This window comes from Akebia trifoliata, chromosome 13 (genome assembly GCF_017979445.1).
Source record: "Akebia trifoliata isolate Shusen 1 chromosome 13, ASM1797944v1, whole genome shotgun sequence".
In the NCBI taxonomy this organism is placed as follows: domain Eukaryota; kingdom Viridiplantae; phylum Streptophyta; class Magnoliopsida; order Ranunculales; family Lardizabalaceae; genus Akebia; species Akebia trifoliata.
Genome location: NC_141387.1, coordinates 27,098,584 through 27,113,698, shown reverse-complemented (window position 1 = coordinate 27,113,698; position 15,115 = coordinate 27,098,584). Strand labels below are relative to the sequence as shown.

At 32.9% G+C, this 15,115-nt stretch overlaps 1 protein-coding gene across 1 annotated transcript; it reads right to left on the bottom strand.

Annotated features, from left to right (window-relative positions):
* Nucleotides 1–11,744: 11,744 nt before the first annotated feature.
* Nucleotides 11,745–14,098, bottom strand: LOC147388161 (lectin-like). The gene is made up of 3 exons (XM_086421871.1): nucleotides 13,803–14,098; nucleotides 13,028–13,146; nucleotides 11,745–12,238 (listed from the first exon to the last, which is right to left on the bottom strand). Exons 1-3 carry the CDS (start codon nucleotides 13,953–13,955, stop codon nucleotides 11,872–11,874), a joined length of 639 nt encoding a protein of 212 aa, XP_086277997.1. The 5' UTR covers nucleotides 13,956–14,098; the 3' UTR covers nucleotides 11,745–11,871.
* Between the last annotated feature and the right edge of the window lie 1,017 nt (nucleotides 14,099–15,115).

The following is a 15,115-nucleotide window of genomic DNA, read 5'->3' as shown; positions in this document are numbered from 1 at the left end:
TTGAATAAACTTCGGTGGTTTTCAATGGAAAGACCAAAAGAATGACTTTGAAAGATTGAAAATGAATGGTTGATTTGAAAGGATGAAAAATGAGAATGTTGAGAGAATGAGAAAAGGGAATGAACGGTAAAATGTCAGAATCACACCCGAGGGGTGATGTCTGCATTTTACATTGTATGTTGTGTGTAGGTTGGTGAAAGGATATCCAGGTTATTAATGAAAGAGTTGCATGTTTATTTTCGATTATGTTAGCGTTTGCGCTGAGTACTGTTATTTATTTTAGGCCGATTGGCCACGGTTGCATGGTAGGAACTGGATATCCATTCTCAACCCTGTTCTGTTAATTTCTCTTTTGTTTTAAATGAAAAATCATATATGTACGTAGCTATTTTGTGAGCTGTTAAAGGGTTTGTGAATGCCTGAAAGGATAGTGTGTCACATCATCCGGAAGGGTGCACTATCCTGGGATGTACGGTAGGGACCACCAAACTCATACGTGGTATGGGACGCGTATGAGAGTGGAGTCACAACTGGAATCCGGGTCCATTCCTTTCTTATCTTTACCAGTGAACGTGTATTGTAAAGGTGGTCGTATACGAGTGGAGTGTCATTTGGGAATCACATGCACGCCTGATAGGCATAGACGAAGATGATTAGTCAGTGATCACTAACAATCTAGTAGTAGTCAAATGTTCTGACACATCGAAAAGAGACCCATTGTTTACGGTCACGTCAAACGGCCAGCCTGAGCCGGATAAATGGTTCCGCAAGCGTGGTAGACACGACCAGCCACAAAATCAGGAACTACGATGTTATTGGGGAATATCATGTCCTGACTGGGAGCGATCCAGTCGTGAATCCCAACTCTTTAATTCCAATACTCCACCATTTGTATTATGTATCTGTTGTTATATTTCGAATTACAAACTGAGAAGCATGTCTATTGTTTTAATGTTGTCAACGGTATTTGCATAGAATGAAAAATGTATAATGAGTATGGATGATTGATGCCATGTGTAATCTTTAAACTGTTTAGTTGCTCATCCCTGGCTATATGTACCAGTTGATCGTATTTTATCTTGTAAAACCTTGCATGTATTAAAAATATTTAGTATGCTTTATTCAATCATGCTTAGGAAGGGTTATTAGTAGGAATTGGCTGTGGACTTATTGGGTAACCATTGTTACTCACACCATTTCCTTCCTATTTTTTTAGTTTCAGCACTTGCAGCTGTCGAGGCAGGCGTAGAGGCAGTAAGTTGAGGAGTATCTGGTCGATCAGATCGACGATCAGATTTTATTGCCTGGTGAGCACTAGGGCCACATCCCTTAGTGTTGTCAGTTTCATCCAGGATGTATGTAGTTTTTGGATTTGAGAGTTTAGGCCTCTGTTAGAGTGAGAGTGTTTTGGTAAGCCTGTATATTGATAAATCTTCCGCACTCTGATCTACTTACATGTTAGATGTAATTAGTCTTCCGCTGTTATTTTCATGTATCTACATTTTTATATACAGGTTTTGTTATAAATTGGTTTATCAGGTTTGAGTTCCGTGAAACGCTAACATAAATAGAGGAGACCATGCCGAAATTTCGAGGTGCCACCTAGTACCTTGGGATTTGGCCTTGGGATTTGTGTTATCGTTTGGCGGGGCGTCACACACTTACTATAGCTTTAGAGATGATAAACGTCCCATTTGCTACTTCTTTTCCTCTTCTCCCCTCTAATTTTTCTATAGTTCTTATTTAACCCCTTTAACCCACTTTATTACTTTTCATCTCCTACCCCTTAACCTCAAAATTTTAATAATGCCCCTCCAAATGTTTTTTCCACTTTTACCCACCTTAAACCAAAAGAGGATGGTGGGGCCATTTTATTGTTTTTACTCTTAACTTCTTCTAACTTTACTATATTTCTCCTTTAACCCACTTTATTATTGTTCAACTTTTGCCCTCCTCAACCTCAATTTTTAACTAATGCTCCTCTAATGTTATTTTTTCCATTTTTATCCCTTTAACCCCCAAAGAGGATGCCCATGCCCTTGGCACGATAAATATATATATATATATATATATATATAGGTTTCTTGAGAAGTATAGATGATGATTTTTTTCTTCTAAAAATTAAATATTTTTTTATAGATGGTTGAAGACAAGGTTGAATAGATTATAAATATCTTAGAGGCTAAAGAGCTTAAAGATGATAGGTTTTTCAGAGAAAAATCAATGGATTTTGGTTAGTGGATGGAAACAAGTGCATTTAACTCATGTTTGTTAGTCTTCCAACGTAGATTAAGGTCAAATATACAACAAAATATGGATGGGTGTCTCTAAATCACCCAAATTTATTTAAATAACCTTAAGGATTCCTCCTTCCCAATCATCAATCCTCCTTCATAGCACTCATATTGACCTATTGGAAGAAATTTTTTATTACAACTAGATAATATTCTAAGAATCCTTTTTTATGAGTAGAAATATTTTATTAATCAAAGAAATCGATCGGTTGAGATAACCAGCCGCAGTAAAAGAAAATAAGATTACAAAGCTACTCCTAGCACAAAGAATCCCATCTAAACATAAATTCCTCAATAAACACCTCTCTAAATTTCACATCCAATTTACTCCAAATAAACAAGAATCACAACACCTCAAAGATCAAGTCTTGGAAACCATATCCTCCCCATTGAATGCCCATCTATTTCTTTCTAGCCACAATACCCAGCATATGACAAAAGGGGTAAGAGACGAAATGTATATTTTTTCTTTCCAAAAACACGTAAAGATTCCTAGCTTAAAAAAGTGAAAGGACTCATGAAACACCCATGAAAAATTAAAGAGGAACAAGAAATGAAACCAATTTATTTTTTACGAACGAGCAATAAATCAAAATATAATCTACTGACTCTGCATTCCCTATACATAAGAACATATATTTGGACAAACAAATCCTTTGACCCTATGATTATCAAAAGAAAGAATTTTACCAAAACCCTCCAAACCAAATAAAGAAAGCAATTTTCAATGGAACTTCATGGTCTCAAAAGGTACCAATAGGGAATGAAGGCAAACTTTGTGGTGATAGTACTGAACAAAAAATTTATAGACACCCTATTTTCGCCTAGGCCGAGTCTGAAAGTATCAATAACCTTTTAAGAAGGGGCTTGACTCAAGGCAATTTTCAAGAGGGTTCAAAACCTCATTTTCAAGCAACCACAAGGCCTGAAGGCCATTTTTCAAAAAATTTGATTTAAGCATGCTCGTACCTAAACCTTGGCCAAACTTAATTGTTTGCTTGGCCAAGGGTAACTCATGTTTAGGAATACTTTACCTAGTCAAAGGGTGACTTATAGTCATGCATAATTTTTGTTTAGGCCTTGATTCACCTAAGGCCAATTCTGTTACAAACCCATGTGTTCAAATTTGGTTAGGGATAATTAACCTTTAACAAATTCTTTAATAAATTTTTCCCCAAGAAAGTCCCCCCCATTTTACTTTTTTGCCCATCTTTTAATTCTTCAATAAACTCATCATCACGATCTTCTTGTAATTTCTCTATTATTCCATCAAAGACCTTTGGTCAAATTGGTCACACATGAGTGTAATTACTACGTTTATCGCATCTTGTCAGAACTAAACAAAGGCAAATTACCCTTATATCCTCCAAGTCTATCCTCAATTCTAAAAGGGTCAATATAATTAGATCAAGTTCAAGAGATTTTAATAACTATGCCCAATCCATAAAATTCCTTAGAACTTGTAAGGAAAGATATTCTTAACCCAAGGTTGTTAGAGAATTAGTTAGACTAGATGACCCTAATATCTAAAATCCTAATCCATATTTACATGCCATCTAGCCTAGTTCTCTAGGATTTGACTAAAAAATAATGACTTAAGACCTTCCTACCCTCCTCAAAGAATTCTTTAAAAACTATGGTCTTTTACTATCATATCCTCTTGATCATTATGATTGGTGACACCCATAAGTGAGTGAAAGACCATTATGTCCAAGGAAACGAAAGGTAATTTGATTTTTTTTTTATAGAGATTTTGTTGAAAATATTGAAAATGATTTAGAATAATTTTATCCCCAAGGGTATCCAAAATCCTATAAATATAAGACCTTTCGAAGGCAAAAAAGGAGGAGCTTGTTTTAGTGATTTAAAATTCTACCCAAATTTCTCCCAAATCTCTTTAAGCCTTCTTATTATTTCAAAATCTCTCTAAAAATCCTTAGAAGTTCAACCCAAAAATAAAAAGAAGAAGAAGACTAAGGGGGGGTTAAACCATCCATTCTCCCCCTCTAATCTCTTCCTTCTTGTTATCCCCTCCCTTCTTATTTTCAGTATTTTTTTATTTGCAAGTTTAATTTCATACTTTTGAATGTAGTTTCTTAGATTTTTAATCTAAAGATTTGGATGGAGAAAGTAATTATTCTTTGAGGTAACCTCCCCCAATAAGTCCTTAATAAGCTCATTGAGAGTATTAGATTAGGTTAATTTACTTTTATTTACTCTTATGCAATTTAGTTTTTATAGCATAGATGTTTTCAATTCCTTGTAATTTCAATTATAGAATAATTGTCTTTTATCTTGCTTCCTTTTATGGCTATAGAGCTAGAGAGTAAACCCTCCATTGAGGTAATCTTCTCTTAATAAGTCCCATCATGTGCATACAAGTTGCACACACTCACTTCTAAAATGGCTACAAGTAAGAATGTAGGTCCCTATGGACCTATATTTTACCTTTAGAGCTAACAAAAATAATCTAAAAATTAACAAAATCTCATACACGTAGTCTTGATTCTTACATGGTGACAGTTCAAATCGTGAACCTCACCAAATGATCAACCCAATAAATAAAGTCTCCGTAATGAGCACATAAACTTGTTTTGAAGCTTTGGGACTCTAGATGATGAGACCTATGTGGGTTTCCATCATAATACCAAGCTCACAAAGAATTCTAGCAAACACCTACTTCTAATAAGGGCTTGCTCATCATACTAATTTGTTCATCTTTCAAAATTAAATTATAGTTAATTTTTCCTAATTTTCTATAGTTTTCTTTATCTTCAAAAATCCTAAAAATAGTTTTCTAATCAAATGATGAGACCTATGTGAGTTTCCATCATAGTACCAAGCTCACAAAGAATTCTAGCAAACACCTACTTCTAATAAGGGCTTTCTCATCATACTAATTTGTTCATCTTTCTAAATTATAGTTAATTTTTCCTAGTTTTCTATAGTTTTCTTTATCTTCAAAAATCCAAAAAATAGTTTTCTAATCAAATGATGAGACCTATGGGGGTTTCCATAATAGTACCAAGGTCACAAAGAATTCTAGCAAATACCTACTTCTAATAAGGGTTTGCTCATCATACTAATTTGTTCATCTTTCAAAATTAAATTATAGTTAATTTTTTCTAGTTTTCTATAGTTTTCTTTATCTTCAAAAATCTCAAAAATAGTTTTTTAATCTTCACCTATGGTCATCTATTGGTAATCATCTTAGGATGGGAGGGACAAAGTGCCTAACACCTTCCTTTTCCCCTCAACCGAACATATTTATCTTAGATTTCTAGGTAAACCATTTCCCCCTTATCTTTTCGATATGTAAACCACTACAAGCTAAAAAATAGATTTAAAAAAAAAAATTTATTGTGTCCATTCGCACTTTAATTGAATGGTGGCGACTCCTAAACCCTTAACAATTTCGGAGCCCGCGTATCTTATGTAGCTAATATTATTTTATTTTCTTTGTGTTCTGTTTTTTTTTTTTTTTTTTTTTTGAGTGGTGAATGTTTGTAATAATAAGGGATCAATTTGGGTTACCTTGTAAAACTGATTTACTTGTAAAGTTTGCACACATTTAAAAAACAATGCACTTGTACACCTCTTGATCATAGTCAATGCACAAACCACTCATCCTATAAAAACCCTTTAGCCCTAGATCCAAGTAATCTTACGCGTTGAGGTCGCTACCTTAAGATTTGAGAACCTTCAACCTACTTATCGCCAATCATGCATAGCATTCGGTTAGAAGTTTAGGACACATTTAAAAAAATAATAATAATCTCAATGGATTGTATGCCAACTCCTTAAAGCATTGCAAGTCTAAGTTGACCCACAAATGTTAAGTTGTAAGTATTTGTTCAAATGATCCATGTAATAGATTAGGGTGTCCCAACTTTGATAAAGGGGGATTTTTCATTTGTTATTTCTTTTCAACCTTACAAGATACCTCCTAATGGCCTAGACTTCCCAAAGTCAATTTTCAACTTGAAAATAACCAAAATCCAACAAAACTAGTTTAAAATTGATGTTGGGAAGGAAACATTTTACAGAAAAATAAGTTTTGATCCGTAGTCAAGGAAAATTTTAGGGGTCTACAATTAACCTTCGGCCGGGACAAAAACTTCTCCTAGTTGTACTTTACCCTTGGTCAAGGCAAAAGTTTTGTTTAACCATACCTGACCCTTGGCCAAAACATTTTCATTGCCTAGCTATACCTGATTGATGAGACTATCATTGTCCTTCCATAGAAATTAATATGTTTATAACTTTCCTTGACTTGTGAGACAAGTAAATGATCGAACCCAAAAGAAATGGGATTAACCAAGCTAAAGCAAAATGAAGTCAATCTAAGTCATTATTTTAAAATCTATTTTTGTGTTTTATATAATAAAAATGAAAGTAAATATTGTTGGAAAATAAAACAATAGAAATGAAAATTAAACTAAGAAGCAAGAGAAGAATATCATTAGTAATTAGAGCAACCTAGGGCTAGCAATTAAAACCACATCTAAATTCTATCCTTCTTTTAACTCAACTCCAAAGGTTTGGTGTGAGCTCCTTGGGTTGGAAGATATAGTATGAAGCTTGAATAACATAATAATTAGGGCTCCTTTACTCACTAATGTGTGAAATCCCTACTGTAAAACCCTGCGTTTTCAATTCGTATCTCGAGAAAAAATAAATAGTTGAATTTTAAGAAAATCTTGAAAGTGGGACTTAGGGGTAAAACTTTAGAATATTTATGATCATTTTAAATAGAATCTAACCTCACCATTGATTCAAAATGATCAAAAAACATACTTTAGCCTGTAAGCACGCTCAAATGCGAGTCCGAATATAAAAGTTACAAAATCTTCGATTACCGAGTCAGACTAGGCTAAAATAGTGACATTTTTCTAGAGAAGGAATTATTAAAATTTGATTATATCATTGGATTCGTAACGAAACATTATTGATCATGAACTTTTATTTGTCATTTTTGGAGATTAGGAAGTCAAATTATCGTTAAAAATGAAAACGACATCAATTTTAGGGGTCACCTCAGGCTAAAAATGTAAATTTTTGTTAGAGATAAAATTTATAGAAATTGACCACACCATTAGATTCAGAATAAAAAAATTAGACGAAATAAAATATTTATTTATCAGTTTTGGAGTCCGGACGGTCAAATTATCGTCGATCAAAATAATAGGCAAAATATCGATTTCGTCCCAAATTTTATATAAATAAAATTTTAATTTTTTTTTAAACTTTTTTTCTCCAACCCGTCCAACAGCTAACCCATTTTTTTAAAAAAATTATTATTTTTCTTTGATTTTCAACCTCAGATCTGTCGTAAACGGCTCGCCGTTGTCGACCGACACAGAAGGGAGAAACGTCCGCAGTCGTGTTATCTACAAAATCCACCCAAATTCATTTCGTTTTCTCATCTTTTTCACCCCATATCGTCAAAAACATCCATATATATATACGGGGGTTTCGTAACTTAGACCTCGGATTTCGCCTATTTTAGGGTCAAACCGTCTTTCGCCGTAGAAGGGAGAAAAGACGACGACGTTGAGATCTTCGAAACCGCCGAGTTAGATTCAAAAATCAGTCGCTTCTAAATCCAATCAATCTCGATTTTCGTACTGATTGCCTCTATTTTTGCGCACGTGCTTCAATTTCGTCGCCTAGTGATTATAAGGAACTCTCAATTTTTATTAGTAATCGTAGATTGTGAAAATCGCATTTAAGATTTTATTAAAAATTGATGGTGAATTTTCAAAAATATAGAATTCTTTTTGTTAATTTAAATTCACGTAAGAACTTGTATGTTTGATATGTTTAACTGTATTCTATACAAATTACACGTGGGTAGGATATTTCATCGGGTTATTTTTGTTAGTTGGGTTCTTTGTACTGCTCGGACCCCATTTTGATATAAGTTTTGTACTTTTTCAAGGTTTTTGATAAAAATAAACTTCATAGTTAGAAAAATGATTTATTATTCAATTAACTCATATTGAGTTGATGAATATAAGAAAATAGATATTTTGTTTGAGAGATTGAAAATTGTAAAATTCGAAAAAAAGAAAAAAGGGTATGAAAAAAAAGGAAAGAAGTCAGAATCACACCCGAGGGGTGATGTCTGCATTTTACATTGTTGTGTTGTATGTAGGTTGGTGAACGGGTATCCAGGGATAATATTACTGGTTGCATGTTTATTTACTTTCTGTTAGCGCGAGGCGCTGTTTACGTTTTCATTCCGTTATTTATTTTAGGCTGGTTGGCCACAGTTGCATGGTAGGAAACTGGATATCCATTCTCAACCTTGTATTGTTAATTTCTCTTTTATTTTCAAATGATAATTTTATATATATGAAGTTATTTTGTGAGCTGTTAAAGAGTCTGTAAATGCTTGAAGGGATAGTGCGTCATATCATCCGGAGTGGTCTACTATCCTGGGATGTACGGTAGGGACCATTAAGCTCATACGTGGTATGAGAAGCATATGAAAGTGGAGTCACAACTGGAATCCGGGTTATTCCTCTCTATCTTTACAAGTGAACTTGTAATGTAAAGGTGGTCGTATACGAATGGTTTGTATATATAGGAATCACATGCACGCCTGATAGGCATAGACGAAGATGATTAGTCAGTGATCACTAACAATCTATAGTAGTCGAACGTTCTGACAGATCGAAAAGAGACCCATTACTTACGGTCACGTCAAACGGCCAGTCTGAGCTGGATTAATGGTCAACCAAACGTGATAAATGCAGCGACCAATCACAAAATCAGGAACTAAAAGTCAGAGAAAAATTGTAACATCATGTCCCGACTGGGAGCGATCCAGTCGTGAATCCCAACTCTCTAATTCCAATACTCTACCATAGTGTATTATGTATTTGTTGCCTTAGTTTGATATATAAAATGAAATGCATGTTTAATGTTTCTATTTGGTCAATTAGATTTGTATATAAAGAAAATGCTATAGTGTGTACTGTTGATTGATGTAATGTCAGTCTTAAAATATTTAGTTGCTCATCCCTGGTTATATGTACTAGTTAATCGTAGTTTCTTCTATAAAATTTTGTATATTTTAAAATGATTTAGTATGCTTATTCGATCATGCTAGAAGAGATTATTGGCAAAATTTGTTTTCTTCCTTACTGGGTAACCATCGTTACTCACCCTTTCATTCTCCATTTTTTTAGTTTCAGATCCAAAGCTTGGCGAAACAGGTGTAGAAAAAAAGTGAAAATCATCTGGTGGGTCAGATAGACAGTCAGAGTCCGTCACTTGGTGAGTATTAGGGTTATACCCCCTAGCGGTGTCGATTTGTCCAAAAGTATTACAAATTTTGTTCTGAGCGATAGGACTTATGTTAGAGTGAGAAATTTTCGTATAATCCTGTATTATAATTTCTTTTTCCGTACTTTGATCTTTCGTACGTTATTAGACGTATGTAGGCTTCCGCTAGTATTATATTTTGTATATATATGCAAGATTGTATGTTGTTTATCAGGTGTAGGTTGAACGCCTTTGAATGCTAATATAAACAGAGGAGACCATGCCGAAATTTTGAGGTGTCACCTAGTACCTCGAGATCTGACATGGGGATTTGTGTTAGCGTTTGGTGGGGTGCCACACCTACTACCAATTATCAAGATTAAATATATTTTATCTTGATCTAATCTAATTATAAAATATCTAAGTTAAGTATAAAAGGTGTAGGGATTCATCTAGAGCTTTGATTTATTAGAGTTGGATAAAATCTTGAAGCGAATCCAATAATCATAAAGAAACATTAATTGATAATGACTAAAATACAAAATTACAAACTTGCTCCTAGGCTTCCTCTTCTTACTAATGGAGGAAGTCTAGCTTATGATCATTGTAAGAAGATAAGAAGAAGTCATGAAAAAAATACTTATATTCATTGAGTAACCAAGGTACACTATTTTCGTCTTGGAGAAATTATAGAAAATTGTAGAAATATAAATTATCTAAAAATGAAAAATTACAAGAGAAAATGCCAAGGGCATTAAGAGAGAGAAGAAAGAAGGGACATGGCCGAAAGTGTAATGGTACGATGAGCATCGCTCTTAATAGATCTATAACATTTTATGTTAAGATGATACAGTTACAGAGACATCTTTAATAAATTTACCTACGTAAGTGTGAAAGTAAGATGGCCACTTTCAATGAGAAATGATTTTATCTTACAAACGCTTTTGAGAACTAGGGTACTATTACAATTTATTCGACATTATTATAATTTTGAAGATTGTTTATGAGATGGTTCTCGTTTGTTGTGTAAAATTATTAGTTCAAGACTTAGTTCACTAGAATCTTGACAAACTTTCGGTTATTTCCACTAAATGAAGGTTCAAGTCTTTTCAACAACTTCATTTATAATCAATTTACATTATATATTTTGATTTAAAATTTGATAAATTGTGGAGGATTGTTGGAAATATTTAAATATTTTGAATTTAATTCGTTTTTGTAAATGTTTTTTTTTTTTTTTGAAACTATAGAAAGTCTTAAAAAATAACTTGTCTTTTTTATTTTCATTGATTTCAAACGTTGGTTTCCATTCCAATGGTTGGAAAAGTTTAAATAAATATTAATTATTGTCTTTTGTTTTGCAACTTTTTTTAATCAAAGGCCATTTAAGGCATCCATTCATTCTCCTTTTAAATAAGACTGTTTTTTCTATTTAGCACTCAATTTTCAATTCACAAATTTGTTAAAAAAAATCCATGATTTTGACTTTTTATTCTTCTCTACAAGTGTTTTTTACTTGATCAAAGTGTTATTGTTATTTTGGTGCTTGAAGGAATGTAATTAGATTCGACAAGTCAATCACAAGAATTCAAATTTGATATGTTGTATCTTGAAACCGACATTTTCAATAGCTCATTGTCAACCACATTTCACGTGGTGGGAAAATATTTGTTAAAAGACAACAATATTTCTCATATCTCAAATCATTTCTTTTGAATTTTCTCATTCCTTCTCTTTCCTTTCAATTTTGTCCAACGGATTGTTATTTCATCAAGAGAATATCAAGTTCCACAGTGTTATAATGTCATATGCATCAAATGACAACCTCATCTATAGGGTAGTAGGGATGTTGTTCTTGAAAATGGAGTAAATTTTTTGGTGTGCAATCATACCTATAAAGTGCAAGAGATAATTTTTTAAGTGATAGAGTGCAGTTGGCATTCAGTGATTTGGAACTACTCTGTCCCATATTAGAAAAAAAACCTTTTGATATAGAGTCCTGGATATTGGCCAACTTTTTTTTTATTTAGTTTTTTTTGTTTATTTTATTTATGGAAAATGATATCTCTGAGTCTAGCAAGCAGACTATGGTCTATTGGTCTTTGCCCACCCATAGGACAAACCTTATTCATCAAAACTAATCCCTGAGTGTCACGCCTCACCCAACACTCTGTCACATGATACCACTTAAATAGCCACATTGTCGATTATTAGTAGACCTAAAATGAAACACAGTTACATAAAAATATAAAAAATAAAAAGTAGAACATAATTACATTGATCACGCACGCTTAAATACTTTGACTTAGTTTTTGTTGCGGATAATAACGCCTTTGATGACAAGCCCTTGTTTCCAAGTAAGGCTGTCGGTTCCCAACAAAGAGACTTCCATAACTCCTCGTGGATCATTGGATGTTTCGAATTCCCCTATTTTAATCTCTTGCCATTGTAATCTAGTAAGGTTACTTAAATTCTGCTTATGCTCTTTTTTTTCTCCAGAAGGCTGCTGGATTGCAAAGATAATATCAAAATTCCCATCTGCTGATCCATTAAGCATCACATTAAATGAAATCTCATAAGTAGTTTCTGGAGAGAGGTTTGATGTATCGAACTTCACTTTTGCCTCGAGCCAACACACTTCGAGAAGTTCAGCTACGACAAAAACTTCACCACTACGAATACGAGTACCAATACAAATTTTGAAAAGAAATTAGAAATTATATTGTATAATACATGAAACAAAAATATTTCACCATTTGTGGATGTTTAACTTTTAGTCAAATAAGTTTTTAAAATATTTACATGCTCAAATATTTTGTTTTGTTTTTTTTTTTTTTTGTTTTTTTTGTTTTTCTTTCTGGAAGGTAATCCGGGGTTATACCAGATTTATTCGAATCAAAGGATTACTACCTTATGTACAAGGACCTAGAGGCATCCTCCCTTGCGATGTTACTTATCTCTTTCTAGGGAAAAAGCATCAACAGACAAGGAAGCCTTGTGAAGGAGGTGTAATCCTGGCACATAAAAATTTTAAAATCGTGTCTAATTATGTAATTTGGTTAAATTTTTTTTATTATCAATTTTCGCATTTTCACCATTTTTTTTTTATTTATATAAGGAAAATAATATGGTCAGGTCATTGATGTTTCATGAAGGGCATCAAATGTACAGTTGAGATGGAAAGATATTTTTATGTAGAGAATCCCTAGGAATATCTTCCCATCTCAACTGCACGTTAGATGCCCTGCCTAAAACATTGGCTGGGGTTAGAAAGTCTTATGTGAATTGGGTCCCAAAAGATTTATCTTGGACAAAATATTTTCAGGGATTGTAACCAATTGATCAAACAGAATTGTTTAAAAAATTGGAAAATAATGGCTATTACAGGATGGAAAATGAGAAGGTTTATTTATGGAAAAATTAATTTGGTCCATTATTTTTTGCTTGAGATACTTAATTACCTTGTTCCTCTTATTTGTGGCCAATGCCAATAACGCTTGTCTTGTCCCCAAGTAATCTCCATAGCCCTCGCAAACAACATGAAGCAATTGTGCCCTGTTTTCTTGTCAACCCAGTATTTCTGCATGAACACAAATTTTAAAGACAATGAAAAATACATATGCTGACTCATGCAAAATGGCTCATAAATTTTATGACCGTGTAAACATGAAATCCAGTGGTCAGTATTTTATGTATATCCCGATAATACATAGGGTGAATTACAATTTCATGAGCTGAAATGAGTTACTTACGATACTGATTACTGTTCATTTTAATTACCAATATGTGAACAAGCACGTTTTCATTAAAAAAAATTCATAATGAAATGACTATTTTGCAGGTTTAAAGTAATAATTTCGTAGGTTTAAAATGAAATTGTCACTTTAAACCTGCAAATTAATTACTTTAAAATCCTCAGATTTCGTTATTGTTCACGTTTTGATAATTCAAATGAACAGTAAGTAGGAATTGTATATTTGTCAAAAGTTGGTCACTTTTTTCTAATATCTCTAATAAATATCTAAGTTAAGTTTTTTTTTTTTTTAAACATTTTCTTGTTAAAGGCTTCCCAAATGGATGACAATTTAACTCTTAAATTTAAAATGCATGTTTTGATCAACAAGGAAAAAAATATTTTCTTATAATATATTTTTTAAATTCTTAAATTTCGTGATCTACATCCACATAAATTTCATATAATGAAAAAAAACTTGGATTAGATATGTAGGGACTTGCCTTTTTCTTATCATCTAAGAACACTCCTGAAAAGAGACGATCACCCACTTTTTTTCTTGAAGCGTTCTTGTACATTTCTTCTGCTTCCTTCATGATGTTCTCAAAGTTATGGTACTTCTGTCCTCCCCCTTTCTTGCATAAAATTTGCCCCATCTTTCCTTGCTATATTCTAATTCCTTACTTAGGGTTTTATACTAATAAAAAGACCTTCGATACCAAAATGATTCTGGGGAGTCATCTCACTCTCAGATGATGTTTAAGGCGATTTCAGGTATGTTAATCGGAAAAATTAAAAAAAATCGATAAAGATAAAAAATAAGAGAAAATTAAATCTTGATTTTGACATCTTGTCTCGTTGACAAACAAGACCATGCAAACTGAGTTGGATGAGCCATCTCAATCTTGAGGAAGACTTACCTTTATTGCCTTTTCTCTTCCTCCCCTTGCAAGAATAATTCATTTTTTCTCTTACCGCTTATACTCCTTTTCAAAAGTAGTCTCACCTTTATATATTGCATTTCCTCTTCTTTCCTTCTCTAATAATACCTCTTCAATTTTATTGTCTTTCCACTTTTACCCTATTAAGCCCCAAAAAAGGTAATCTCTAATATATAATAGAATACAACAGTAGATCCCACTCTTTTATCTAAAGATTTATACTCGTAAGAAACATATGTCGAGGATGATTGCCCCTTCTCGTTTGTCTTCTCTCTTCTTTTCCTATTCAAAAATACCCCCAACCTTATTGTCTTTTTTTTTTTCTACTCTTTTTCAAAAATACCCTAACAATTTTTCATATTGTTTTTGCTATTTTTTCCTTTTGCAATAATACGCTTCCAAATTTATTATTTGTCTTCTGTGCCTGTGTCGTAAGCACCGATAAACTCTAGTATATGTTATCTAATCCAATCCATTGAATCCTAACTAATGTAATAGCATTTTTTTTTTTTTTAATATTCTTTATCCTGGGATAATACCTTTAATACATTCCTTCAAATAGGTGTCAAAAGTTATTACCACTTTTTCAAAAGTGATGGTTTAGCTAGTGATAAGGCACCAATGCTTTATTCTTTGCTTGTGGATATTTAGCAGTGGAAAAAGAACATTAATTAGCATCACCTTACTTTATTCTCTTTGTTTTGATAAGTGACATTTAGAAAGTTCATTAGCATTTTTATTTTGTTCAAAACATTAATTAGCATCACCTTACTTTATTCTTGATTCTTTTAAATCGCACAAAATAAAGATAAAATAGCTGGCCTGATGAGTGAATATTGTTTAGTTTCTCTTTGAAACACTAGACCAATTGAAGA